Raw genomic sequence first — 26,744 nt, 5'->3', positions numbered from 1 at the left:
ATTGATGAAGCTTCATGAAGCAGTGTCATGTTGTTAAGAGGTCAGTAGGTGGCGCCATCACTTTTAAAAATGATGTGATATTTCAGATGAATAGTTGTAAAAAAAAAACAAAGGAAAATAGTGCAGAGACCGCCATCTAGTGGACTCTGAAATAAACAAAAATGCTTCACGAAGCTTCATCAGATCATCACTACTTAAAAGGTGTGAGGGTCATTTTTCGGTCGCTCACGCCAGATTCCGAAAAATTAGTTCGAAGCTACTGATCTAAAGTAATCTTGAAAGAAGTGACAGAGGTCTCTAGTTGAAAAGACTTTTTATTCAGAGCCTGTGAGAAACAGCACAATGAGTTATAATACAAAAAAAACAAACTGGGAGTAGAAATATCACAGGTTCAGTCACGGCATCAGTAGCTCTAATAAAAAAAAGAAAATTCCAGGTCAGAATCTGAAATTTCATTGCATAAAACAGAAGTCAGAATACTGGTTCTCATGTCCCTGACAGCCGGGACTGCAGTCGCTCCTCCTCGCCATCAATACTTGTTTTAATCCCACAAAGATTCTTCTTATCGTCAAAAAAAAAAAAAAAAAAACGCTCCACGGACGAAGGACTATTTATGAAACTCTATTGAAGCTCGATTGTGTCGAATGTTCATGATTTTTTTTCTCTATCCTCACATAACTTCATTTAAAAATAAATACCTCTTCTTAAATTCTCAAATATCTTTTTTTTTCGTAAAACCCGGAGTAACCCACGTGTCTAAAACTGGAAACCAAAAATTATCAATATATAAAAATAAAAACAGATACATCAACATGTGACAGAAATTAATTATATCAAAAGAAAACATTATACAGAGTGTTTCTATAAAATGGATACAGTTGTCAAACGTGTTTATTGTAACTTTTGGTAGCCTTCAGTCGACGCTCAGGGCAAAGTGGACCCTCCCGTCCGACTCTTTGGCGCTGGTGTAAAGGGGGAGGAGCCGAGGGTGAGTCGCGGGGGCGAGTTCATAGTTCACGAGATAATGGATAAAAATGTTGAGAGGATGATTTATTTTTTGGAGTTTGACGTGAGGGCGTTCTCCACGCACAGGACGATGTAGGAGCCCGAGCAGCTGCTGGACTGTTGCTGCAGGAGGCGACCGCTCTGTAGCGACGACGCCAGGCCCGTCACGGCCCGGTCGTTGGCTCGCCACGTTTCACAGTAGTGGTCCGTCTGTCGGTGGCCTTTGCTGCTCGAGCCGTGCCACACCATCTTCTCCGGCCTGCGGGAGACAACGTTAAGTTCATTTCTTGAATGCTTTTAAAAAAAAAAGATCTGTATCATTGGACGATTAATTTAATATAGATATTACATAAAAAGTATGAATTCAACTTCAGCTTGAACATTAGAGATGTATCAATGAGGCCTCATGAAACAGTTTGGAGGTGAAGCCACTGTGTCGTGAAACAGTGTCTTACCTTTAAAAAGGAGTGACATCTAGTGGCCTTTTAAAGGTAAGACACTGTTTCGTGACACAGTGGCTTCACCTCCAAACTGTTTCATGAGGCCTCATCAGGCTGTCAGTAAAAAACATGTTTTCTTAGTTTTTCTAGGAGTATTTCAAGTGACTCTAATTATAATAATTATTTTTAATGAATAATTAAGTTCATAGTTTAACATCCACATTCATATCCATTTTGTATGATAATGTTATTAAGATACAGTTGTTTTTATTGTACATTTCTGAGTAAGATACCTCTTGATATTGTTACCCTAGACTAGTGATGTTCAATAAAGGTTCATGAAACAGTTTTGTCATTTTCAGAAGTAGGTAGGTGCCCCTTTTAGAATTATGTTGTTAGCATTTTTTTTTGTTTAGAGGCGATGACGACACTGTATCATGAAACATCATCACATGCTTCATGATACAGTGTCGCCATCTATTGAAGATGACGACACTGTATCATGAAACAGAAACCTCATCCCCCGTTTCATGAAAGCTTATCAACTGTTTCATGAAACCACATCACTTGTTTCATGAAACATCACCTGTTTTATGAGACCTTATTACCTGTTTCATGAAACATCATCACTTGTTTCATTAAAACCTCATCACCTGTTTCATGAAACATCATCAACTGTTTCATGACAGCTCACCACTTGTTTCATGACACCTCACCTGTTTCATGAAACATCATCACCTCTTTCATGAAACCTCATCACCTGTTTCATGAAACATCAATTGTTTCATTAAAACCTCATCACCTGTTAAATTAAACCTGATCACTTGTTTAATGAAACATCATCACCTGTTTCATGAAACATCATCACCTGTTTCATTAAACCTCACCACTGATCTGTCTTGCTAATGAGCTGAGCAGGTTCCAGACACTCACCATGCACTATCCCTGAGGATGTCCCGACCGTCGAAGGAGTAAATCGGAACGTTCTCCCTCATTTGGTTCCCGTCCTCGCTGAAGACGGACTCCCAGCTGCTGAACAATGTTTGATCCTACACAGAAGCAACAAAGGATATTCATGAAAGTATTCCTAAGTAATACATAAATGAACTTTTCATTAATAAACTGAACAAAAAGTAAATGAAACCAGTGACTCGCCTTGAGGTTGAGGATGGGGAGGCTGTCCCGGTCCGACCTGCGGACAATGGTGTAGAGGTCCTGCAGTTTGGAGGACAGGAATGCTCTGAACGTTCCCTTTAGGCCCATGGCCCTCGCCTGCTGGAAGCACATGAAGTCGGCTCCCCTGATGCCCCTCATGTTCCCGGACTGGGGTGCGTTCAGGGCGATGAGGTGCAGCTGAGGCGGGAGAGGATTGTTAGCAACAGGAACCGCGTTGATGGTGAGTCGCTGCTTCTGCTCACCCCTGATCCAGATGAACCTACAGCCGGCTGGACCACAGGTGGACTGGGTCGCCTCTGCGGAGTGACCGGGTGTCTGTTGTCGGTCTGTGTCACCAGCCGCCCGTCTGTCTGACCCGGGTTTCTTTGGTCGGGGTACCTGGGATCGTACCGTGGTGGGTACACAGGGGGGTGCGGCGCAGGCTCAACCGGTCTGGTGGAAGAGCTTCCCTGGGAGTAGTGGCCAGCTCCGTTGTTGAAGGAGCGGTCCTGGGGTTGTGGGTAGACCACCACGGGCGGGGGCTGCACTTCCACTACCTCGTTCTCCTGGAGAGAAAAACTCCATCAGCCTCGACGTCCAGATTTAAACAGTCCAATCCTAGGAAGGAAAAACTCACCAGATCCTTGTAGAAGGGGCTGTAATCCCCCAACTGTGGGCGAGAGAAGATCCACATGATAACATTCATCAGTGCAAAGCTTGTAGTTTCTCATATTATAAGTTGCCAATAGTTGGCTGGATCTTCAATAAAGGATCAATAGTAGTAGTGGATTGATGAGGTTTCATGATACAGCGTCATCATTTTCAAAGGCCACTAGAGGGCATACTTTGTTTCAAAAATGACAACTGTATTATCAATTATCAGCAAATATATCAAGGAACCTCATTAACTGTATCGAGGAACCTCAGCAACTGTATCATGAAACCTCATCAACTGTATCAAGGAAGGTCAGCAACTATATCAAGGAACCTCATCAACTGTATCATGAAACCTCATCAACTGTATCAAGGAACGTCATCAACTGTATGAAGGAACCTCATCAACTTAATGAAGGAACCTCATTAACTGTATCAAGAAACCTTATCACCTGCACTATGAAATCTCTACGATTGTATCATGAAACATCATTAATTGTATCAATGAACCTCATCCACTGTATCAAGGAACCTCATCAACTGTATCAAGGAACCTCATTAACTGTATGAAGGAACCCCATCAACTGTTTTATGAAACCTCATCAACTGTATCAAGGAACTTCAACTGTTTCATGAATCTCAAGAACTGTATCATGAGATATTATTAACTGTTTCAATTAACCTTCCTAAACTGTATCAAGAAACCTTATCACCATGAAATCTCTATGATTGTATCATGAAACCTCATCAACTGTATCATGAAACATCATCAACTGTATCAAGGAACGTCAGCAACTATATCAAGGAACCTCATCAACTGTATCATGAAACCTCATCAACTGTATCAAGGAACGTCAGCAACTATATCAATTTACCTCATCAACTGTATCATGAAACCTCATCAACTGTATCAAGGAACATCAGCAACTATATCAAGGAACCTCATCAACTATATCAAGGAACCTCATCAACTGTATCAAGGAACGTCAGCAACTATATCAAGGAACCTCATCAACTGTATCATGAAACCTCATCAACTATATGAAGGAACCTCATCAACTGTATGAAGGAACCTCATTAACTGTATCAAGAAACCTTATCACCTGCACTAGGAAATCTCTACGATTGTATCATGAAACATCATTAATTGTATCAAGGAACCTCATCCACTGTATCAAGGAACCTCATCAACTGTATGAAGGAACCTCATTAACTGTATGAAGGAACCCCATCAACTGTTTTATGAAACCTCATCAACTGTATCAAGGAACTTCAACTGTTTCATGAATCTCAAGAACTGTACTGTGACACGTTAACGTACCAAGACTTGTCGAACTCCGTCTCGAACCCTCAGGTAGAGGTCAGCTTTGTCGATGAGGTAGATGAGCGACCCTTCCTGCTGTCTTCTGGCTGTTGCAATCATGCTCTCATACGAGCGTAGCACCGTCACCTGCAGATTCAACCCTCTGTTAAAACTTGTTTTATTCAATAATGAGACAGTACAGTGTTTTTCTTTACCCCAGATGAGGCAGTACCAGGAGGTCCAGGAGGGCCCGGAGGTCCAGGTAAACTGGTCGCTATTGAAGAAAAAGGTTAATTACAGTTTGTCCAGATAATAGTTTAAGATGATGACTCACAGTGACTCGGTCTGTAGGCTCCTGGTAAAGAACCTGGTGGCCCGGGAGGGCCAGGCTGACCAGGTTGCCCAGGGCGGCCATCATAACCAATTCCTGGTGTTCCTGTAGGTCCCTGTGGTCCAGGAGGGCCCACGACAGAGTCTCCTTTGGGCCCCTTTAATACAAACAACATCAGTCAATCCATCATCTCATCTTTCTAATGAACTTCTGCTGGTACTCACAGGCAGACCAGGTTTGCCAGGAGATCCTGGCTGACCCAGAACACCGAATCTCGGATCATAAATCCCACCACCACCGGGCTCTCCCTTCTCTCCCTTCACTCCAGATTCTCCACGCTCTCCCTTTAATGTAGAAAAAAAACGATTTTCAGCAAATGTTGGAAGACGTGAAGTTGAAAATCTTGATCCTGCTGTTCCTACCTTGTACTGAACGAGATCCACGCTGGAGACGCTCGCTGCAAACATTAAGACAGTCATTGAGTCACGAATGTCAAAGAAACAGGTCGACAATCATTTGGTAGAGAAATCACTTACATGGGTATCCTGGAAGTCCAGGATCTCCTTGATCTCCCTTTTCTCCTTTAGCTGCTCAAACAAACACAGCATAAGGTCAGAAGTTTCTTTACAATAATCAACACCCTCGGAATCATCTGCTCACCCGAGGGACCCCTGAAACTGTCATCGTAGCGCTGCAAAGAATCAGAAGTGAGGAGACTATTACTCTCTATTGTGTTTGGATTTTGATGATGTTAGACATTCGTGGACTTACACTGAAGCGGTCTACTGGAATGGGGGGTCCTGGGGATCCGGGTTGCCCTGGTGGTCCTGGCAGTCCAGGGACTCCCTGATAGTACAGATATTAAGGGCTCAGATCAGTGACTCTAGTCAGTATAATGGTAGGCAAGGTTTATCTTAACGTGAAAATACATCTTATGAGTTTTCTCGTTTAAAATACAATAATAACACAAGGTTAGACTCACTGGATGACCATATCCTCCAGTCGACTCTCCTTTCTCGCCCTTGTATCCATTCACACCGGGGCGACCCTGGAACCAAAGAATATCAAAGATGCATTGAATTATTTTTTTCAAGTACATATATATACCTTAATTTCCACATTATAATGCTATAAATGTAGACTACAAACTTAAAATTATTTGTTTTATCAAAAAACAACTGTGTGCGTGATAATCATGTGAACCTGAACTATTCATTCTGATTGTACTTACTGTCTTCTAACAGATTTTACGTGGTATACGGTGCTTGATCATCTATGAAAATCTTTTAGTACGATTTAAGTTAAGTTAAGTTAGCTATGAAGCCGCACCGCTGGATGGATCGACGAATTATGGAGGTTTTACCCACAAAAATAGGGTTTATATATCATTTAGACTAATAATGTGATCGTCAACTATAATAACATTTGTTTCATACATATATTTAGTACTTTTTTAGCACTAGAAATTATAATTTTTCTCCAAATTCATATGAACTTGGAGCACAACCCAGTAGAAACAGCACAAAAGAAAATCTGTTGAGTCGACAGGATGGCAGCGCCGGGGTCTACGACGTCAATAAGTTAATCGAGATTCTTTAAAACAATAATATTAATTCAATAAACCTTGCTTTACGTAATTCTTTTGTAGGATTATATTAATTAAAAAAATCCCCTCAATCCCTGAACTGCTCAACTCTTTACAACTTCCTGTTGACCTACCGGCCTTCCTGGCATTCCGATTTCACCCTTTATCCCGGGAGGTCCGTACGGGCCCTGCACAGAGAGCTCATGTCACTAAAATCCACAGAGAAGTTGTGAATATGACGATGAAAAGAGACACTTACAGTAGGTCCGACGGGCCCGGCAGGTCCTCGGTCTCCCTGTGAGGTCAAGCATCATAAAGGTCAGAAGATGTTTGCGACAAACAGAAGCTCAGCGTGTCTGGTGCATGCGTCACCTTCAGGCCCGTCAGTCCGTCCAGGCGCAGCATGTTCCCGTCGGGTCCGATCACTAACCCTGGCTCGCCCTTCTCGCCCTGAAAACCAAACGGCATAATTTTTAAATGAAGAGAATTTCACAAATTTCTAATAAAAAATCCTCCTGATTCTCGCACCTTTACGCCGTAACCTGAAAGACCTGGCTCTCCGGTGTCGCCCTTTGGTCCAACTGGTCCCTGGACAGTATACACAGTTTAATCACAATCACAACGTTTTTTTTATATTTGATATTAACTGTATCATTAAACATCATCATTAACTGTTTTGTAAAACTTTATCAACTGTATCATGAAACCTCAGCAACTGTTTCATGAAACCTCATCATTAACTGTTTCATAAAACGTTATTAACTGTTTCATTAAACCACATAATTAACTGTTTCATAAAACTTTATCAACTGTATCATGAAACCTCAGCAACTGTTTCATGAAACCTCATCATTAACTGTTTCATAAAACGTTATCAACTGTTTCATTAAACCACATAATTAACTGTTTCATAAAACTTTATCAACTGTTTCATGAAACCTCATCATTAACTGTTTCTTAAAACTATATTGACTGTTTCATGAAACCTCATCATTAACTGTTTCTTAAAACTTTATTGACTGTTTCGTAAAACTTTATCAACTGTTTTATGAAACCTTATCACAAACTGTTTTTTAAAACGTTATCAACTTTATCATAAAACTTCAACTGTTTCATAAAACGTTATCAACTGTTTCAGTAAACCACATAATTAAATGTTTCGTAAAACTTTATCAACTGTTTCATGAAACCTCATCAACTGTTTCATGAAACCTTATCGACTGCTTCGTAAGACTTTAACAACTGTTTCATGAAACATCGTTAATAACTGTTACATAAAACTTTATCGACTGTTTCATGAAACCTTAGCAACTTGTTCATGAAACCTCATCATTAACTGTTTCTTGTTTCGTCAAACTTTATTAACTGTTTCATGAGATATCATTAAATGTTTCGTAAAACTTTATCAACTGTTAAATGAAACCTCGTTATTAACTTTTCTTTGTAAAACTTTATCAACTGTATCATGAAACCTCATCATTAACTGTATCATAAAACCTCATCAACTGTTCCTAAAGCCTCATAAGTTGTTTCATGAAACACCATCAAGTGTATCGAGAAAAATCGTAAACTATATTTTGTAATCTGATCAATAGTATGATGAACCTTATCAACTGTATCATACAATCTAAATTGAGTCATTAAATGGATTTTTTTTATCCAAGAAAGATCATTTCTTTTCAATGAACAAAAAAAGGGTTCATGTTGAAGACTTACCGGAAAACCTGCCTGTCCTGGCAACCCTTGACCTCCCTTTAGAGACAAAATACAAATAAAAAGTTATATAAAATCCGTTTACTGGTTCTGGTGTTGAGCTTGGAACTGCTATCAGGTTTTTTGGCTTAAAACGGATTTATTTTATTATTATTTTACCTAAAAAAAACATATTAAAATGACAGAAACATTAAAAGAACGAGATTAATATTTCCTAACAACAGTTCCACAATACATTCACCATTAATAACATTCTATAAATGTTGGTTTAACCCCGAAAGTCCCATCATGCCACAGTGATTTCTATCAAGGGTCTTAATAATAAACATGGTGAGTAATTATTATTATGTAGGATTAAACAGAAAGTTTGTTTATTGTAACTATTTCTCACATTTTCAGACGTCTGGTAGATGATCTGACCCGGAGGTCCAGGTGGGCCTGGAGGTCCTGGAAGTCCATTGCCATCTCGGCCCGGCTCACCCTGAAACCAAAGAACTTTGTCAATGCAAAGAAATCCACTTTCAGAATTGAGATTCTACGAGAGTAAGAACCCCCGAAAAGATTTAATTTGAACATATTTTGAACTTTTCGTCTTTTTCATGAAACATATTAGACTGTTTTGTAAAACCTCATAAACTGTATCTTGACACATCAACTACTATGTGAAGGTAAAAGACAAACTCTGTCACAATCTCCTCCATTTGATCAAGAAACATAATCAACTGTAAGTTAGTTGGATTTTTAAAGCGCCTTAAATTGTATCATGAGACCTCATCAACTGTATCATGAATCATTATCAATTGTATCGTAAAACATCATCAACCGTTTTAATAAAAAAATCATGTTCACTATCATGAAATATCATCAACTGTTTCATGAAACATCAACTTTTTCACAAAACATCAACTGTTTCCCGAAACATCAACTGTTTAATGAAACATCAACTGTTTCATGAAACATCAACTGTTTAATGAAACATCAACTGTTTCATGAAGCCTCAATAACTGTATCAAGAAACCTCATATACTGTTAAATGAAATCTTTTCCACCGTATCAAGAAACATCATAGACTCTATCATTAAATCTAAATTAGACACTATTTTTAATCCAGAACAGAGAAAGAGAAAAGAGAAAAAAAAGTATTTACCGTTTCTCCTTTGTCTCCACTGTTACCTTTAACGCCCTGCAGACACACAACAGTCAGAATAAAATGTGTTACAATAATAAGAATAAGACGACGGAAAAGATGAGGAAGACGACGAAGAAGAAGACGAATACGAAGAAGATGAAGGAGACAAAGAATACAAAGCAGAAGATGAAGAAGACGAAAAAGAAGAAGAGGAGGAAAAAGTGAAGGAAGAACACAAAGAAGAAGGTGAAGAAGAAGAAGATGAAGAAGAAAAAAACGAAGACAAATAAGAAGACGCAGAAGTAGAAGATGAAGAAGACAAAGACAAAGACAAAGAAGAAGAAGACAATGACGAAGAAAACGAAGAAGACAAAGATGAAGAAGATGAAGAAGAAAAAGAAGAAGACAAAGAAGACAAAGATGAAGAAGAAGACAATGAAGAAGGTAAAGAAGAAAAAGACAAAGAAGAAGAAGACGAATAAGAAGAAGACGCAGAAGAAGGAGACGAAGAAGACGAAAAAGGAGACGAAGAAGATGAAGACGAAGAAGACGAAGAAGAAGAAGATAAGAAGAATATTTAATCTCTTGACTGAGAAACTGAACCTGAACTCCTGGGAATCCATCCAGTCCTGGTTGTCCATCCTTTCCTTCTGCACCTTCACTGCCCTTCTGACCAGGCATCCCTGGAAAGCCTGGTTTACCCTGATCAAGAGAGGTGAAGGTCAGACTCTTCCTCAAGTGTCAATCACACAAAAACATCAACCATGTGTAGTAAGAAATGTTCATTTTACATCAACGCCTTCCTGAGCTGAGAGCAGGAAAACCTCCTCTTGTGTGTGTGCTGCTCTTAATTCCCTACACAACTCGTTCCCAACACAATGCTGGGACCTTATTTCCCCTCGGAAATCAGCTTAAAAGTCCCGGAAAAACAAACCGAGCGCAGAAGTGACAGCAGAGGCTCGGATCAATCGCGTGAACTCGAGTGAACTCATCAACTTACAGCAAGTCCGGGCAGTCCAGGAGGACCCTGGAAGAAGAACAATCATCAGTTTTTCTCTTTCATCCACAATATTCTTAATAATCCAGAATGTATGGTAACATATGGAAGTGAATCAGTGCCTTCAGAACATTCAACACAATCTTTTTACATTTTAATAGTTAATACTTGGGATTTTAAATATTTTTTTATGTTATTTTTTAAGCTAAGAGGTACTATTTGAATAATTCGATTGATTTTTGATAATTCATCATTTTTGAGGGTTGGAAAATGCATTGCCTTTTTCATTTAATATTATTATTCTTCTATATTATTATAATTTATTGAATTATTGGTTTAAAATACAATGTTTCAATAAAAAAGCTTGTTTTAAATAAAACAAGTCAATATGATCTGAATCAACTATAAGTAAAACATATATAAAAACTACTAAAATCACCCACCCAGGGATTAAATGCATTTATTTGCTCAAAATGTTGATTAAAATATAATTTTGCTTCATATAATACAATCATTTTATTTAATATAGCGAATATAATTCTAAATAAATTGTTTTTTGTTAACTAGTTTAAAATTAAGCACTTTTTTTCAGTTTGTAGTAAAAATAAATGTATAATTTCCTAATACTCAATATACTGTTACAGGAAGTTTGGCAAGTATAACATTTCGGTCAGAGATGGATGGAACTAATTAGAAAGTAACCCCTGATAAAGAGGAGATAGTAAATGATCTCATAGACAAGAGGGCTGACCTGTGGTCCTTCTGGTCCTCTGGCACCAGGAAGTCCATTAGAGAAGATTCCACCAGATCCTTCCATGTCGTCCTTTAAACACAGGAATCATCAACACGTTCAGATAAGATTCTTTTACCACACATAGGTGTCGCAAAGCATAGATGGATGGATGGATGATTGATAGATAGATGGATAGATAGATGGATAGATGGATGATAGATGGATGGCTGGATGGATGGATGGATGGATGGATGGATGGATGGATGGATGGATGGATGGATGGATGGATGGATGGATGGATGGATGGATGGATGGATGGATGGATGGATGGATGGATGGATGGATGGATGGATGGATGGATGGATGGATGGATGGATGGATGGGTGGATCCCTGAGTCTATTAGTGTTGCATCTGGGAAGGAGCATTCTTAAACATGTTAACATACTAAAAATATATAACGTGCAACACAGTACAGTGTTGAAGAAGTACAGTAGTAGTTTATTAGTCAACAAGTGCAGCTAAGAAATGTTTTACCCAGAATAAAGATTTATATAAACCGTTTGTGTGTTTTTTCCATGTTAAAATGTTCAAGCTCTGAATTTTTCGGAAGAAATTGAATCCAATCATAAGTAAAACATAAATAATAACAAATAAAAGTGTGAAAAATAGTAATTTATGGTTGAATAAATTATTGTATTTATATATGTACATTGAAATCATTTTGCCTCCTCCAGTACAATAATAATTCTCCTTTATATTGTTAATTTAAAACGACATTTAAATCATGTGTGTTTCTTTCAGTTTGTAGTAAAATATTTATATATATTGGTATATAAACATATGAATTCTTAATACTAAATATTATCTAGGTCACATGTTTCAAACCAAGGTCAGTTAATTAAGACACTTACAAATCCGGCCCGGGAGCCTGTTCCAGGAGGTCCTGGGGGCCCCGGGGGTCCGACGGGTCCCATCGGTCCAGGGAGACCGGCCAGGCCGGACTCTCCGTGCGTTCCAGGTGGACCAGAATCTCCTCTGGACCCCTGATGGACGGCGAGACACGGGAGGAAATGAAGAGATTAGCATCAAGGGAAGGAAACACTGCGACACATATTAGCTCCACATCAACAGATGTTAAATCAGAACCACAGGCAGACGCGTCTCCACACAGTCAGAGACACAAATCCTTCCTGATGGCGGCTCGTGGTGAAGCGACGGTTACCTGTGGAGGCTTCAGAGGAGAGGAGGAGGAAAAAAGGAGGCAGAAAACTGAAGAACAGAGAGGAAGGAGGGAAAAGCTCGAGAATATTTGTCTGAAAAAACACACACTAAGGATCTATAGTGAAATAATGAAGCACAAAAATAATTTGTACTGAATGGAAAGTGTTTAGAAAATATCGTTAATATTCTTTTCCATGATACTGTATCGATGTTCAACAGGACTGTATCAATTATTAAAAAAAACATTTTTGTCTTGCAATTCATATTATGTTAATGTTTTACCGCAGTCGTTACGGTAAATATTTCACTAATGTGTTTGAAATAAGAACAATTCTACGTTTCGCGGTTTGTTCATTTTTGTCTTGCAATTAAACTTCCGTCCACTAGATGGCAGCAGTCACTACGTCCTCGACAGCTAAAGGACTACTGAACTCTCCAAGATCCCAGGCGATGACTGAGGACGAGAGGATACAGTGAGTCCAGCAGCTTTTAAAGCTGATGTTTGGACATATTTTGGTTTGAAAAACAAATGAAAGTAGTTACGACTTCGTCAAGAGTCATGTGGTCTGTAAATACTACAACACCAGAGTCAAGTACTGGACAATACTACACATATACTGTATACTTGTTACTACACTATCACTACATATCGTATCGTTGTCCCTGTATCGTATCCACAGATTCTTGACAATACACATCCCTACAAAAACGGGAATATTGCTGATGGAATTTCTCGCATTATATCTAATCTTGCATTTTTTATTTTCAATTAACCTGCAAATATTAACGCTGTGTTAATTTTTGTGTTTCAATTAAACTTTCGTCCACTAGATGGCAGCAGTCACTACTTCCTCGACAGCTAAAGGAACAATAGAACCCGCCAAGATCCCAGGCGATGACTGAGGACGAGAGGATACAGTGAGTCCAGCAGCTTTTAAAGTAGATGTGGTCTGTAAATTCTACAACACCAGAGTCAAGTACTGGACAATACTTCACATATATTCTTGTTCCTATCACTAAATATCGTATCTTTGACCCCTGTATCGTGATAGCGTATCGTATCACCAGATTCTTGCTATTGTTTTGGTTAAATTTATAAACTTTCCAAGTGTTAAACAAGCTCAGGAGTTTGTACCTTCTCGCCAACAGCTCCAGCAAGACCAAGATCTCCAGAATCTCCCTGCAAAACAAAAAATTAAATTCCCATCAAGGAACAAAACCTCAATGAATACTCATGAAACTATTTAAAGCGTCAGAGAAGTCTCAACGATGACGGATCCTCTCAGTGAGGAAGCGACAGATTCAACATCGCACTAATGGAGGAGGATAAATAAAAGACACCGCGATGACGGAACACTGTTGCTGGAATCCCATTAGATTGCAAGGGGCTGACATTTTAATGCAGGTTCATTATCGTCCTTGAAACAATCATCGTGAACAAGATTTATTAAATACTTATGAGCGGGAACGATTGATGGGTTTGAAAACAATAAAAGATGTTTGTAAAAAGTACAAGTTCTTTCAGCGTAGATTAATGTCAATGGAAGTTATTTTCTTGGGAATTATACTTCTGTGATTGAGTTTATAAACTTTCCAAGAGTTTTACTATCAACAAAATGATATACCTTATCTCCCTTGGGCCCAGGAACTCCAGGAAGTCCATCCATACCTGGGATACCGGGTAAACCCTAGAGGTCAAAGTGAAAAGATTGTGATTCAATTAAAAAAAAAAATACAATACATAAATATATTCAGAACCTACAGGTTGACCCTGTTCTCCATCCTTTCCTGGGGGTCCAAATGCTCCGGAGCTCAATGCTGTCCTTTCGGTAAGTCCAGGAAGCCCGGGAGGCCCAGGAGGACCCGGTGGTCCAGGTAGACCCTATAAAAACAATCATTAGTATTTGATTTCTGTAAATATATATATATTTTTTAAGTTTAATAATAAATTCGATCCATACCCGTACAGACTCCAGATCAGGATATCCAGAACCTTCCATATCCACAAATGTCTTCAATGGAAAAAAGGTAAAATTGTACTCAATAATAAAATTAAATATGTAAATCTATCAACTCACAGATCGAGCCCCTGGTCCTGGTGGTCCAGGAAGTCCTGGTGGACCTCTGGGTCCGAGCTGGCCTTCGCCTCGGTCTCCCTACAAACATCGTTTAAATGAATATTTCTTCTAATTCTGATAATCCTCGACTCACCTTCTCTCCTTTAACGCCAGCATCACCTGGAGTTCCTGGAAAGCCTGGTGGTCCTTCAGGGCCCTAGAGAAGCACGAACAAAAGCATTTAAAAAAGAAAAAATCTTATTTTTAAGTCCTGCTCGAGTGAAGCCGTAGAACTTACAAGTTTTCCGTCCTCGCCAGGATCTCCCTGCAACATGGAAGCATAAAGTTTAAGAAGACTTTCAACAGTGAGATATGAACTCTGACCTAAGATTCTACAGTAGTTTGTTGGCGATTCCACTAATAATAGTAATACCACTAACATCAGGGTCTGAAGACCGGCTGCATCATATTTGAATTTCAGTCGCCATCTAGTGGTGGAACCAAGTTGATGAAATTACACTTGTTTTCTCACTGAATTAACAGCCTGGTATTAATGCCTAAAGTTATTTTTATTGATTAACAACGATTGTTATCATTAAACTGATCATACGGTGTAAAAGATATATATCTTCAATTTGTCACATCTGTGTTCGTGCCATAGTGACAAATACTGACAAATATTATTATTGACAAATAGAGTCAAGTACTGGACAATACTGCACATATATACTTGTTACTACACTATCACTATATATCACAATATATGGTATCGTTGACCCTGTAAGGTGATACGTTTGTATCGTTAGATTCTATAAATAAATACACCTACTTTTTATCAGTAATACATCGTAGAATCAGTATTATATAGTTCGAGTAACACTCACAGCTTCTCCATCAGCTCCCGGTGATCCTGGAGCTCCGGGCACACCTTGTGGTCCTGGTGGTCCTCTTGGTCCAGGTGTACATTTAGAACCTGAGCCATCAGTGCATTCAGAGGGACCTGCACCTTCCACAGCAGGTCCTGGTGGACCCGGTGGGCCTGGAACACCGGGCTCTCCCTTCTTTCCTTGGTATCCAAAGCCAGCGCTGCCCTGTTTACAAATAAAATAAAAACATTTAAAATAAAAAAAAAACACATTTACACGATCATGTGAATGTTTAGTTCTCACCTTTGAACCTTTCTCTCCAGTCTCTCCCTAGAATATCAAAGAAAAGACCATTTAATGAAATCCTTTTAAATGTGTGAACATCTGAAATACACACAAAATACATAAAAAAAACAACATTACAGGACGTCACGGAATTAAAACTACTCATTACTGACCTCTTTAGGTTAAAAAGGGAAACTACCAGAATTAATAGGAACGTTTTACTTTCAACATTTACTTCATTCTGAACTTTAGTACTCATAATGAATTATAATATCACAATGAATAATAATAATAAATAATCATTTATTTGATCTATGTTCTTTATCTTAAGACTTCGATTGTATCATCTTGTTTTTTCTCTTTATTTCTCTTTGTTCTTGTTCTTATTTTATTTGTATTTATTTTTATGAATAATTGCTGTATTGCTGTGTCTAATTGGACAAAAAAAACTATTCCTCCTGAGGGATCAATAAAGTTCTACCTATAATGAAAATTTATTTCGTCTGTATTTGCCTCTTACACTAGAATACATTTTCAAACCCAGATTTTACTTATTTTAATACTTTAACTTTGTTTTTTATCATTTATATTTATGCTACAACAGTGATTCGCAACCTGTGGGCAGCGAAGGTACTGCAAGTGTGCCGCAAAATAGTTTCCAAAAATAAAAATACAAATAATAATGTTTTAAATGTTAAAACTCGTTAAGTTTAAAAAGGATATTATCAGCATTTTCAAATATTCTTATCATCATATTGTTTTTTTTCTTAGAGTATTAAACATTTGACAAGGAAATAAGATTATAATGCCTTCGTATTTATGGGGTCACAGGTGGTTCTGCAAAGGTTTTTGAGACTTAAAAGTGGGCCCTTAGATGGTAAAAAGGTTGGGGACGACTGTACTACAATATACTTCAATCTGAGTTGGAGAAGCTACCTTTCAGGGGAAACTACATTGTAGTAGTTAAAGCAAATTACTTATAAAACTTCTAAAATATTTAACAACTTGTTATTGACGTTTAAGTCTTTAGGATGTTTTTGTTCATATATGGACGTTTGTCACGTTTATATCCTTTATAACGTTTTTATTTGTTCAGGCTTTTCCTTGATTTTCTGGAACTCCTGTTGTGTTATCAGTTTTATCTTGATCTTTAAAATATATACTTTATTGAATATTGTTATGATTGTTTAAGCGCTTTGTGACCCTGGTCTGGAAAAGCGCTATATAAATACAAATTACTTTACTTTACAATCAATTAGTTCTTTAAGAAAATCCAACAGTGACTCTAGAAACCATTTCTTCTTCAAGAGGACTCAGTACCTTCTGTGCGTTGCTTCCGCCCGCGGAGACGGAACCGCTGTCACCCTTCGGCCCGATCGGACCTCGGTCTCCCTTCTGCCCTCGATCCCCTCGATCCCCTTTGACGGCGAGTCCACCTGAAGAACCACAGTGAGTCGAAGAGATGATGCTGAGACGCTTCAACATCTACGTGTCTCTGAGGAGGTCCTTCAACAGTTCAGGCTCATGATCAGAACCTTCATGATCAGAACCTTCATGATCAGAACCTTCATGAAGACACGCTCCAGTGCAGCAGAAAAGACGAGAAGTCGGAGAAGAAAGATGGTTTGATATTAACTCGAGCAAATCCCTCTTCACTCGTGGAAGATGCTCTGAATAACCTCATTCTTTGCTGCGAGGGTTTAATCCTAGATTTGTTTAAGAATAACTTGCCAAGTTTTCCTCAAACACTGTACGAAAATAAATAATGGTAAACAATCTTGACCCAATTTGACTTTTCTTTTTCCTGAAAACACTGTATTGAGAATACTTTACATCAATTTTATTATTTTATTTCCATCCTCGTCGTTCATCGAACTACGACGAAGACATAAATCCATGGAAGTTACACAGAAATCACAAGAGTAGCTAATGACGCGATTCTTTCACAGCCCACTAGAGGGAGCTCTTTACAATATTATCTTTGGCTTTGAATTTAAACGATACCTTTAAACCTCACGTTTAAAAAAGAGGGTTGCACAGCTGTAATCTCAGGCCCCTCCGGCCACACTCTCAAGGCCCTATGCTATCTTGGCGTCCTGCTAGTGATGTAACTTCTCGAGCGCTTATACCAGAAAAACGGACATTGTTTTAAAACACCAGCGGATAAACTTAAACGTGACAACTCTGTGCTAAAGTAAAAATGTTCATCTTACATTAAATAATGTTTAGTATAAAACGACCAAATATAACATTTTGTCTCTTGAGCTGTTTTTATTACTAACTTGTTTTTGTATTAACTTTGATTATTCACTCAGGTATTGTTTTGACTATTAAATGTCAGACACTGCACACTAGATGGCGTCAATGAGCAAAAAATATATATATATCACGAATGATACTTTCTTTTCAAGTGACGACTTTTTAAATGTATTTATTTCTGTTAACATCACTTTTAGCCTCTACAACGTTGTTGTACATCCTTGTACTCTAAGAAATCTATGATAGTAGATCCTTTTTTATTTAGACACTAGTAGGGCTTCACGATAAATCAAAGAAATAAAGATATCGCGATATTGGCACTTTATTGAATAAATCAAGCATTTCTTAAATAACACGGTACTTCAGGGATTTGGAAATATTTCGGTGTCAATACAGACGATGAATCCCAAAAAAACAACGAGGGGCAACATTACGAATCTACAAAGCAGTCGCTACGCGTTATATCGCAAAATTAATTATTTCTGTCAATTCAGTAACGATGGCTTTTTGGAAGTTTTTAAGGATTTCGACCGAAATTATCAACTGCCTTATACTGCCACGTATTTCACCCAGATTGTAATTCCAGAGGCTTCTGCAGGTACAAAACCTGAATATTCAACATGTCCATGTATACAATGCAAATAAATGCAATATTTGGAATTCTTGAGTCATTTTTTTTTCAGAATAATTGAAAAAGGCAACTTTTAGACAAGATAAATATTTGGACCTTTCTACGTTTGACTTGTGTATTTGTTGTTTGTTTTTCCCTGACAGTGTTAAGTTTGACTTTTTTTTAAGACTCATTACATTTTAATACGTATAAGAAAGAAACATCGTGTTAATATTTGTATCGCAATTTTATACACGAATACTACACCTATTTTTTACAATATCATGCAGTTGTTGCCATTTCCTGTAAAATCCTATTAAGTTTCATGTTTTCATGGATTGTGTAACTTAATAGGAGCCAAAAAATAAATAAATATATATATATATATAGTATCTATGATAATTAAAATGTTAACCATAGGTTTTTAAACAGGCAAATATTTGTCTTATATCTAGGGGGCGATAAATAATTGGTAAAGTAAGTAAATATGGTCATTAAAAGGTAAAAAGATATATTTTTTTATTTGTAATAATTTAATTTAACCCTTTTAAAAAAATATATTTTTAAAAGGGTTAAAACCAAAGTAATTTATTCTGATCCACAGCTACTTTCTACTGTTTAAAGATCAAATAATATAAACATAAAGTTATTCCAAACTCGATCTGTGACTTAAAAAAGAAAGTAGGACTAATGAGTTAAACGAGTCCCCCAACATGAATGTGATGCACATGCTTCTTTCGCCGCTAGATGGCGTCATTTGCACACGTTGAACTTCAGTGAACTCACCTGAGGGACTTCCTTTCTCCAGCACAGGTGGAGGTTGAAGAGGCCTCAGAGGCGGAGGAGGAGTGAACTGATGGATGAAAGAAGTAAAGACTCAAATTAGAACACGTTTGTGACTCAAATAAACGTTGCACTCGTTTATTTAAGGAGTAAAAGAGAATATTTCAGTCTTGGGAGCGAAACTACGAAAATAAATCAGATTGATTTCCAAACATTCTTCTCCAGCGACACGACTTCCATCGTCACCGCAGGACATTCCAGGCCCGGACAGAGAACCTGACAGAGGCCACTGAGTTGAGGATTTACCCAGAGTCCTCTCTGCTCCCCCGACTGCGTCACTCAACGCCAAACATGCCAAGAATTCAGTCGTTATTAGATTTGATAGTTGATAGTTGATAGTATAGTTGATAGTTGATAGTTGATAGTTTAGTTGATAGTTGATAGTTGATAGTTTAGTTGATAGTTGATAGTTTAGTTGATAGTTGATAGTTGATAGTTTAGTTGATAGTTGATAGTTGATAGTTGATAGTTGATAGTTGATAGTTTAGTTGATAGTTGATAGTTTAGTTGATAGTTGATAGTATGAGATGAATAATTGATGAGTATTTGATACACAATAAATGAATAAATGATATCAAGAGATAAAAGAGAAAAAATGACAATCTGTGATGAATTAATCGAATTATTATATTATTTAATCTTACTTTAACTCTTTTTTTAATTGAATATTTGCGTAAAATTAAAAATATTTATGTATATATGGATAAGAAAACGTAAGTTAAAGCATAAAAAACGGCTTTTATACCATTCAGACCAGAGCAATCGATAACTCAAACACAAGATTAGGATTTAAAATGAACGAAGCACTAATTATTGATTGATCAGAATCAGACACTTTTCTCGCCAGTGTTTTAAACACATCGGAATTTATTGGTTTTCAATCACGTGTAGTTTCTGAGAAAGAGACTTTTATCCAAATCAGACCAGAGCAATTCATTTTCACTTCAGGGTTTGACTGATCATCGTTTTCATCATAAAAACTCAAACACAAGACCAAAAGAATAATTTACGAAAAGGAAATTAAAAAAAATCTGCATGAATCATTAATAAATCATATATATTTTTTAATATTTTATTATCATCTAAAATGACTAAGAAACGCCTTTTTTTATTGACATCTATTTTTGTGGCAGATCAAAAGATAGTTCAAAACGACTAATTAAAAAAAGTGCTGTTAATTAACACACAAAAAACTGTGATACCATTCAGACCAGATCAATATATATAGATAACTTAAGAACAGGAAGACCAACAAAAAAAACGCTGACAGATTTAACAAAAACGCTGCTTAAAAAAAACCCAGTAACGTTAGGAGATTAAAAATAATAAGAAGAAATATTTTTTTTAAAACAAAACTGTGATTTAGATTCACGCAATTATCAGAATTAAAAAAATATACACAGTATATTTTTTAATTTAAATCCATAAATATGGCTGATTAAGTTTGATGATTCAGATAGTTTGCACTTATACACTAAGAACAATCAATGTCCACTTATTATTAATTAATTGCAATTTTATTTTATAATCTTGAGGGGTTTTTTTGTTTTTTTTTAAATTAAAACTCATTACTGTGGCGGATCAAAAAATCAATATTAAATAAAAAGTGCTGCACTAAACCATTCAGACCAGACTAATCGAAAATACCAACACAGACCAAAAAAAAACTTGAATAAAAACACAATTTAGAAAAATAAATAGTAAAGTTAAATAAATAAAACATGATTAATGTGATTAAAAAAAGAACTATTTTTTAATTAATTGTAATTGATGAATTGATGAAGTGATGTAAAATACCTGTAGTTGTAATATTGTCGAACTTTAAAAAAGTTTTTTCTTCTAATAATATCCGACAAGCTTCTATAGGAAACCTCGGTAAATATTAACCAAGAAGACGAGCAGAGGTGGAGATGAACGAGACATTCCCGCACCAGGACGTCAGGGATCGACGGAGTAAACAGATCTTTTAATCAATCAGGTGTTGGAGGAAATGGAAAGTCTCTCGTCTTCTTCTGCCTGGACTTGCCTCGGCGGCGGCTGGACAGTGGTGGAGAAATGAAAGACGAGCGAAGGCCCGTTATTATGTAGCAGCTGTTGTCGGCGGCAACACATTAAAACCTCAATTACCAGGCGGTGGATTCCACTTGTAAAAGTGACAGCATCTCCAGACGGACGTTCTGTCTCGTCCAAGAGAGGATCAGCGGCTGATTTGAGAAACAGTGGAGACGACATCTGGTTTTATGACATGAGGTTTTATGACGAGCGATCGCTCGCACGGCAGACGATCAGAAGAGTTGATTTAAACCTTAAACGTTAAAAATGACTATAAAATGTTTGTATAAAATGACTATGAACTGCTTTTAAATGTTTACAAATCAAAAAGAGGTAAAAAGAAATATATTCTGGGCAAAAAAAGAGTATTTTTGGTGATATTTTCTGAAACCAATGACTCAAAAATAAGGTTCAATAAAACTGAACAAAAGAAAAACATGAAACTTCTAATACTTAGCAACCATTTTTCAATTGTTCTGTCTTTTATTATTGTTGTGTTACTACAATTTGATCCGACAAAATTGCACTTTGTTCCTCAAAGGAAAACGTTTTCATGTAAAATACATTGAGCTCCAAATATCTAGTTTTTTTGTACATAATAGGGACGTTATAAAATATCAATACACTAAAATATCACCTCATCAATTTCATTAGTATTGCTTGTTGTATTTTTGTTTGTTGTCTTTCAAATCATAGTTGGTTTCTGTCATAGTTTATTTAAAGTTTACAATTCAATAAAGTGTCGAAACAAAACAATTCGATTTTCTTCAAATTTACAATCAACATGCAAATATTCAAGGCCTTAATTTTTGTTACGCCATTAAACTTCTAGCCACTAGATGGCGGCAGTTGCTACGTCCTCCGCAGAAAAACGAACAATGAAATTCTGGCAATGACTGAGGACGAGAGGATACAGTGACTCCAGCAGCTTTTAAAGCTGATGTTTGGACATAGTTTGGTTTGAAAACAAATGAAAGCAGTTACGACTTCATCAAGAGTCATGTGGTCTGTTTCATTTGTTTATATATAAAATTTTATCTCATCAAATTTTACAACTTGAAGTGAACACGAAGGTATTGGAAATTGTTAAGTTAACATTTAAAGATGCAGTTAAATGTTAACGTAGCTGATAATGTGTAAGTGTAGCTAATGTGTTAGTTTCAACAAGACACATTGAAACAATCGCACACAAATACATTATTATAATTTTTTTTCACTTTTCTTTTTTATCCAATTATGAAACTTATACTATACTTCTACTAATACCCAAATGTATTAGTAGAATTCCAATGGTTTTCCTTGGTTAGGAAAAAACTTAAAACCTGGTCAAACAAATAAACAATAAACCAACTGTTTTCATTCATTCATTCTTTTTTTACCGCTTTATCCCTTGCAAGGATCGCGGGGGAGACTGGAGTCTATCCCAGTATCATAGGGCGAGAGGCAGGGGACACCCTGGACAGGACGCCAGTCTGTCTCAAGGCACACAAAGACAGACAACCATTCACACACACACTCATACCTACGGACACTTTCCCCAAAGTTCTCAATCAACCTCTGTATGTTTTTGGACTGTGGGAGGAAACCGGAGTGCCCGGAGTAAACCCACTCATCCCTTCAGATTGCTGTATATCACTGGCAGCTTCTACTTCCTGTCTACTTTGGCCAGAAACAAGTCTTTTCATGAGACTTTCTTTTCAAACGTACAAGACGGAGACGACTCGCGTCCAAGACGTCGACTCGGCAGTTTTTTAATCTCTCTGCAGGGACTAGTTTCCTTCAGTCGAGGTACTTTCTGACTCACTGTCAGCGAGTTTACAGGAAAATGAAAAGTTAAAAACTTACGGTTTGTGTGTGTTTGTTGGCGGTTCGTGTTTCCTCGTAGCCACTTCCTTCCCCTGAAGCCTGAAACCACAAATCCTGGTTTTAGAGACGGCAATAAAATCAACTATTATTCATTATTATTGGTTCAAAATAGATCTGATGGTTGAAGGTCGTGACAAACTGATACACTTATGAAGCTTCATGATACACAGTCGACATTTTCAAAGCCTACTTTTAAGATATTAAATAAGGCTGCACGATATATTGAAAAAGTATCGCTATCGTGATATTGTCACGTGTGATATGCATATGGAAAACGTGATAATTTATTATTTTATATTGTATAAATCAAGAATTAAACCAATCAGTGTCACGTTCTGTAAAGTTGTCAATTTGTACTTCTATGTCTCGTTGTTGTTTACGTCTCCGTCCGTCTGTGAACTGTGCGGCGCAGCTTGTTAGGCTCGGTTGTTATGGCGACGTGTCTTGGCTCAGTATAAACACAGAAGTATTACTAACTTCTGATCTAGTCAAACACTAGTGATCCAGTGAAGTAATACTAACTTATGATCTAGTCAAACACTAGTGATCCAGTGAAGTAATACTAACTTATGATCTAGTCAAACACTAGTGATCCAGTGAAGTAATACTAACTTCTGATCTAGTCAAACACTAGTGATCCAGTGAAGTAATACTAACTTATGATCTAGTCAAACACTAGTGATCCAGTGAAGTAATACTAACTTCTGATCTAGTCAAACACTAGTGATCCAGTGAAGTAATACTAACTTATGATCTAGTCAAACACTAGTGATCCAGTCACTCGTCTCTTTCAACCTCCTTTGTTAAAGCAACATATTGTAAGAACTTTTCATCTCGTCTCAGTTGTTTTCTTATAAGATCGTGAACTTCCAAACAAACCTGTCCGTCTTCACCGTATGCTAACGAGCTAAGTTGTTAGCGTCGTTTATAAAGTGTTACGTGTCCATCTTCACCGTATGCTAACGAGCTAAGTTGTTAGCGTCGTTTATAAAGTGTTATGTGTGCGTCTTCACCGTATGCTAACGAGCTAAGTTGTTAGCGTCATTTATAAAGTGTTATGTGTGTGTCTTCACCGTATGCTAACGAGCTAAGTTGTTAGCGTCATTTATAAAGTGTTATGTGTGCGTCTTCACCGTATGCTAACGAGCTAAGTTGTTAGCGTCATTTATAAAGTGTTATGTGTGTGTACAAGGAGGTGGATTTATTATTGATTTGGTGATATCGCGACGCGCCGGCGGCTCCTCTCTGATGTCGCTCAGTTTGGCAGGAAACACATGCAAGTCCCACAAGACTGAACGTTATAAGTTATATTTTTCTACCATCATGTCGACACCGTAGGGCGGAAATAAACGTTAGGAAAATATCTCATTGTTTTCCTTGTTTAACCCCCGGACCTACACTACAGTACTCGCACCGGCGCTCGCCTGCGCGTGCAAAAGGCTACATATAGCCTTCAAGACACCAATATCGAATATCGCACGTATTTCCAATATTGTGCAGCTCTATTATTATTCAGCTTTTAAAGCTGATGTTTGGACATAATGTATGTGTTGCAATTAAACTTCTGGCCTCTACATGGCAGCCGCCATTACAATTAAATTGTGCAAGTTCCCGGTGATGACTGAGGACGAGAGGATACAGTGAGTCCAGCAGCTTTTAATGCTGATGTTCGGTCATATTTTGGTTTGAAAACAAATGAAGGCAGTTACGACTTCGTCAAGAGTCATGTGGTCTGTAAATACTACAACGCCAGAGTATTCGACAATACTACACATGTATCCCTGTTACTACAGTATCAAGATATATCACTATAAATTGTATTGTTGACCCTGTATTGTTATATATATTGTATCACCAGAATCTTGCCAAAACAAATACCTCTATTGGGCTGTACTGTGTATATGTACTTTGAATTATTGTCCTCCAAAAATACGACTGTCCTTACTTCATATGGATACATCTTCACAATATTATACTTTCACATACAAGAGAAAAGAAGAAAATCTCACAACAACTGAACGTGAGCAGATCTGATTTTAATAATTATTTTTTTGTACTTTAATTAACTTTATTAGATATAAACAATGTGATTTACTTTGTTTATCACAACTGTCGTCATGGTAATATTCATCTGCAGTAGTTTTCACGTATCTTCGCAGAAACAGAAAGTGTTACTACAGTATCCTCCAGTCAAAGTGTCATTTAATGCCTGAGGAAACATCTGCGCTGCAAGTGCTCATTTGTGATGAAAGCACATCCTGCCAAACCCTCTCATTTCCACGTGGAATGTCAAGATTCAGCGTCTGATCCGAGCGTCTGCAGGTCCGACGACACCACGAGTGGATCCTGTCAGACCCACAGCTGTGGACGTGTTTGTGGAACAGTTGAAGAAGAAAAGGCTGCTGGTGGGCTGGAGCACCTGTGTTTGTGTGGGTGGGTGGTCAGGGTCGGACCCTCTCCACTCTATTTACTCGCTACGTTGAACCACGTAGCATCGTAGCTATAAACTTTATTTATAGTCAAACAAAGTTTACAATTCACATATTATGTTTTTGAAGGAGAAAATCTTCCTCTTTATCAATTATCTTGTCTTAATATATTAATATCAATATTAATTCCAGCAACTGTCAAGTTATAGAGGATTATTTGTGGAAATATTAATGCTTCAAGCTTATTAGCCACGTGCTAATGTTAGCATGCTAACCCCTTAGCATTAGCGCAACCTACATTTCCGTATTTATCGATATGAGAATTTATAGTGGCAACATTTTATATTGATTTTAAAAGGCTACAAATAAAAGCAATGATTAAGAATGATAAATTAGATCATAAATATACAGTATATGTTAAATAAGTCAATATCATATCAACATGTTTTAATTGAATTAAAAAGGCTACAAATTAAAATAATATAAAAAAAAGTTTATTTTCTAATATATTTTTTTAATTAAAACATTGAACTGTATGTATAAAAAAAATCCCTTTTTTAAATGTAATTATTTACGGGAAAAAAAAACGAATTCAACCCTTCATGATACAAATTATTGAATTCAATAATTAATAAAAGTGTAACCTTTTAATATATAAACAATTAACTTTAATAATTACAAAAAAATTCAATAGAAAATAGTTTAAAGTTTAAAAATATAAACTATTTGATTAAAACATGAAGGTTTTAGAACTCATCATGACCATGTTTTTAACTTTTTAACTCATTTTTAAAGTTGCTCTGAAATCTGGGCGAATGAGAGGTTACAAGAGCAGAGTCCATTATGATGTAATAACGTAATAATAATGACGAAATAATAGCTTCACTCCTCCTCCAGCAAGCTGTAATCACGCCCCCGCTTTGTTAATAAAACAAGTCCCTTGGAGGTGGAGACTTACGTAATGGATGACGCGCGGTGACAAACCTCCATGCTCGACCACAATAAATCCATTTATTTCTTACCATGTCCGAGTCGTCTCCGTCCTCCTCACAGTGCATCTCATTTATTTGCACTTTGTTATCTTTTTGCACTTCAATATTTTTTATTTGCACTTTGTTATCTGTTAGCACTTTGTTATCTCTTTACCCTTTATTATTTTATTTGCACTTAGTTATCTCTTTGCACTTCAATATTTTTTATATGCACTTTG

At 37.1% G+C, this 26,744-nt stretch overlaps 1 protein-coding gene across 1 annotated transcript in view; it reads right to left on the bottom strand.

Annotated features, from left to right (window-relative positions):
• Nucleotides 1-296: 296 nt before the first annotated feature.
• col18a1a (collagen type XVIII alpha 1 chain a) overlaps nt 297-26,744 on the bottom strand; it is a 91,048-nt gene continuing 64,600 nt past the window's right edge. The window contains exons 5-41 of the mRNA XM_087803927.1: nt 23,085-23,144; nt 19,131-19,197; nt 16,796-16,911; nt 15,494-15,520; nt 15,209-15,415; nt 14,623-14,649; nt 14,479-14,541; nt 14,346-14,423; nt 14,229-14,279; nt 14,030-14,149; nt 13,893-13,955; nt 13,403-13,447; nt 11,958-12,089; nt 11,064-11,135; nt 10,316-10,342; nt 9,919-10,017; nt 9,334-9,369; nt 8,578-8,667; nt 8,190-8,225; nt 7,002-7,061; nt 6,846-6,923; nt 6,733-6,768; nt 6,608-6,661; nt 5,871-5,936; nt 5,660-5,734; nt 5,549-5,579; nt 5,425-5,475; nt 5,311-5,345; nt 5,113-5,232; nt 4,892-5,045; nt 4,773-4,831; nt 4,576-4,704; nt 3,238-3,270; nt 2,864-3,166; nt 2,601-2,798; nt 2,379-2,494; nt 297-1,264 (exon numbers count right to left, since the gene is read on the bottom strand). Of these exons, the coding sequence (XP_087660053.1) occupies nt 1,051-1,264; nt 2,379-2,494; nt 2,601-2,798; nt 2,864-3,166; nt 3,238-3,270; nt 4,576-4,704; nt 4,773-4,831; nt 4,892-5,045; nt 5,113-5,232; nt 5,311-5,345; nt 5,425-5,475; nt 5,549-5,579; nt 5,660-5,734; nt 5,871-5,936; nt 6,608-6,661; nt 6,733-6,768; nt 6,846-6,923; nt 7,002-7,061; nt 8,190-8,225; nt 8,578-8,667; nt 9,334-9,369; nt 9,919-10,017; nt 10,316-10,342; nt 11,064-11,135; nt 11,958-12,089; nt 13,403-13,447; nt 13,893-13,955; nt 14,030-14,149; nt 14,229-14,279; nt 14,346-14,423; nt 14,479-14,541; nt 14,623-14,649; nt 15,209-15,415; nt 15,494-15,520; nt 16,796-16,911; nt 19,131-19,197; nt 23,085-23,144 (3,228 nt within the window). The 3' untranslated portion in view covers nt 297-1,050. The remainder of the gene's footprint in view (nt 1,265-2,378; nt 2,495-2,600; nt 2,799-2,863; nt 3,167-3,237; nt 3,271-4,575; nt 4,705-4,772; nt 4,832-4,891; nt 5,046-5,112; nt 5,233-5,310; nt 5,346-5,424; nt 5,476-5,548; nt 5,580-5,659; nt 5,735-5,870; nt 5,937-6,607; nt 6,662-6,732; nt 6,769-6,845; nt 6,924-7,001; nt 7,062-8,189; nt 8,226-8,577; nt 8,668-9,333; nt 9,370-9,918; nt 10,018-10,315; nt 10,343-11,063; nt 11,136-11,957; nt 12,090-13,402; nt 13,448-13,892; nt 13,956-14,029; nt 14,150-14,228; nt 14,280-14,345; nt 14,424-14,478; nt 14,542-14,622; nt 14,650-15,208; nt 15,416-15,493; nt 15,521-16,795; nt 16,912-19,130; nt 19,198-23,084; nt 23,145-26,744) is intronic.

The sequence above is a fragment of the Callionymus lyra genome, chromosome 12 (assembly GCF_982586985.1).
Source record: "Callionymus lyra chromosome 12, fCalLyr1.hap1.1, whole genome shotgun sequence".
Taxonomy (NCBI): Eukaryota; Metazoa; Chordata; class Actinopteri; order Syngnathiformes; family Callionymidae; genus Callionymus; species Callionymus lyra.
The sequence above is the reverse complement of the archived record's forward strand: the minus strand, read 5'-3'. Positions and strand labels throughout refer to the sequence as shown.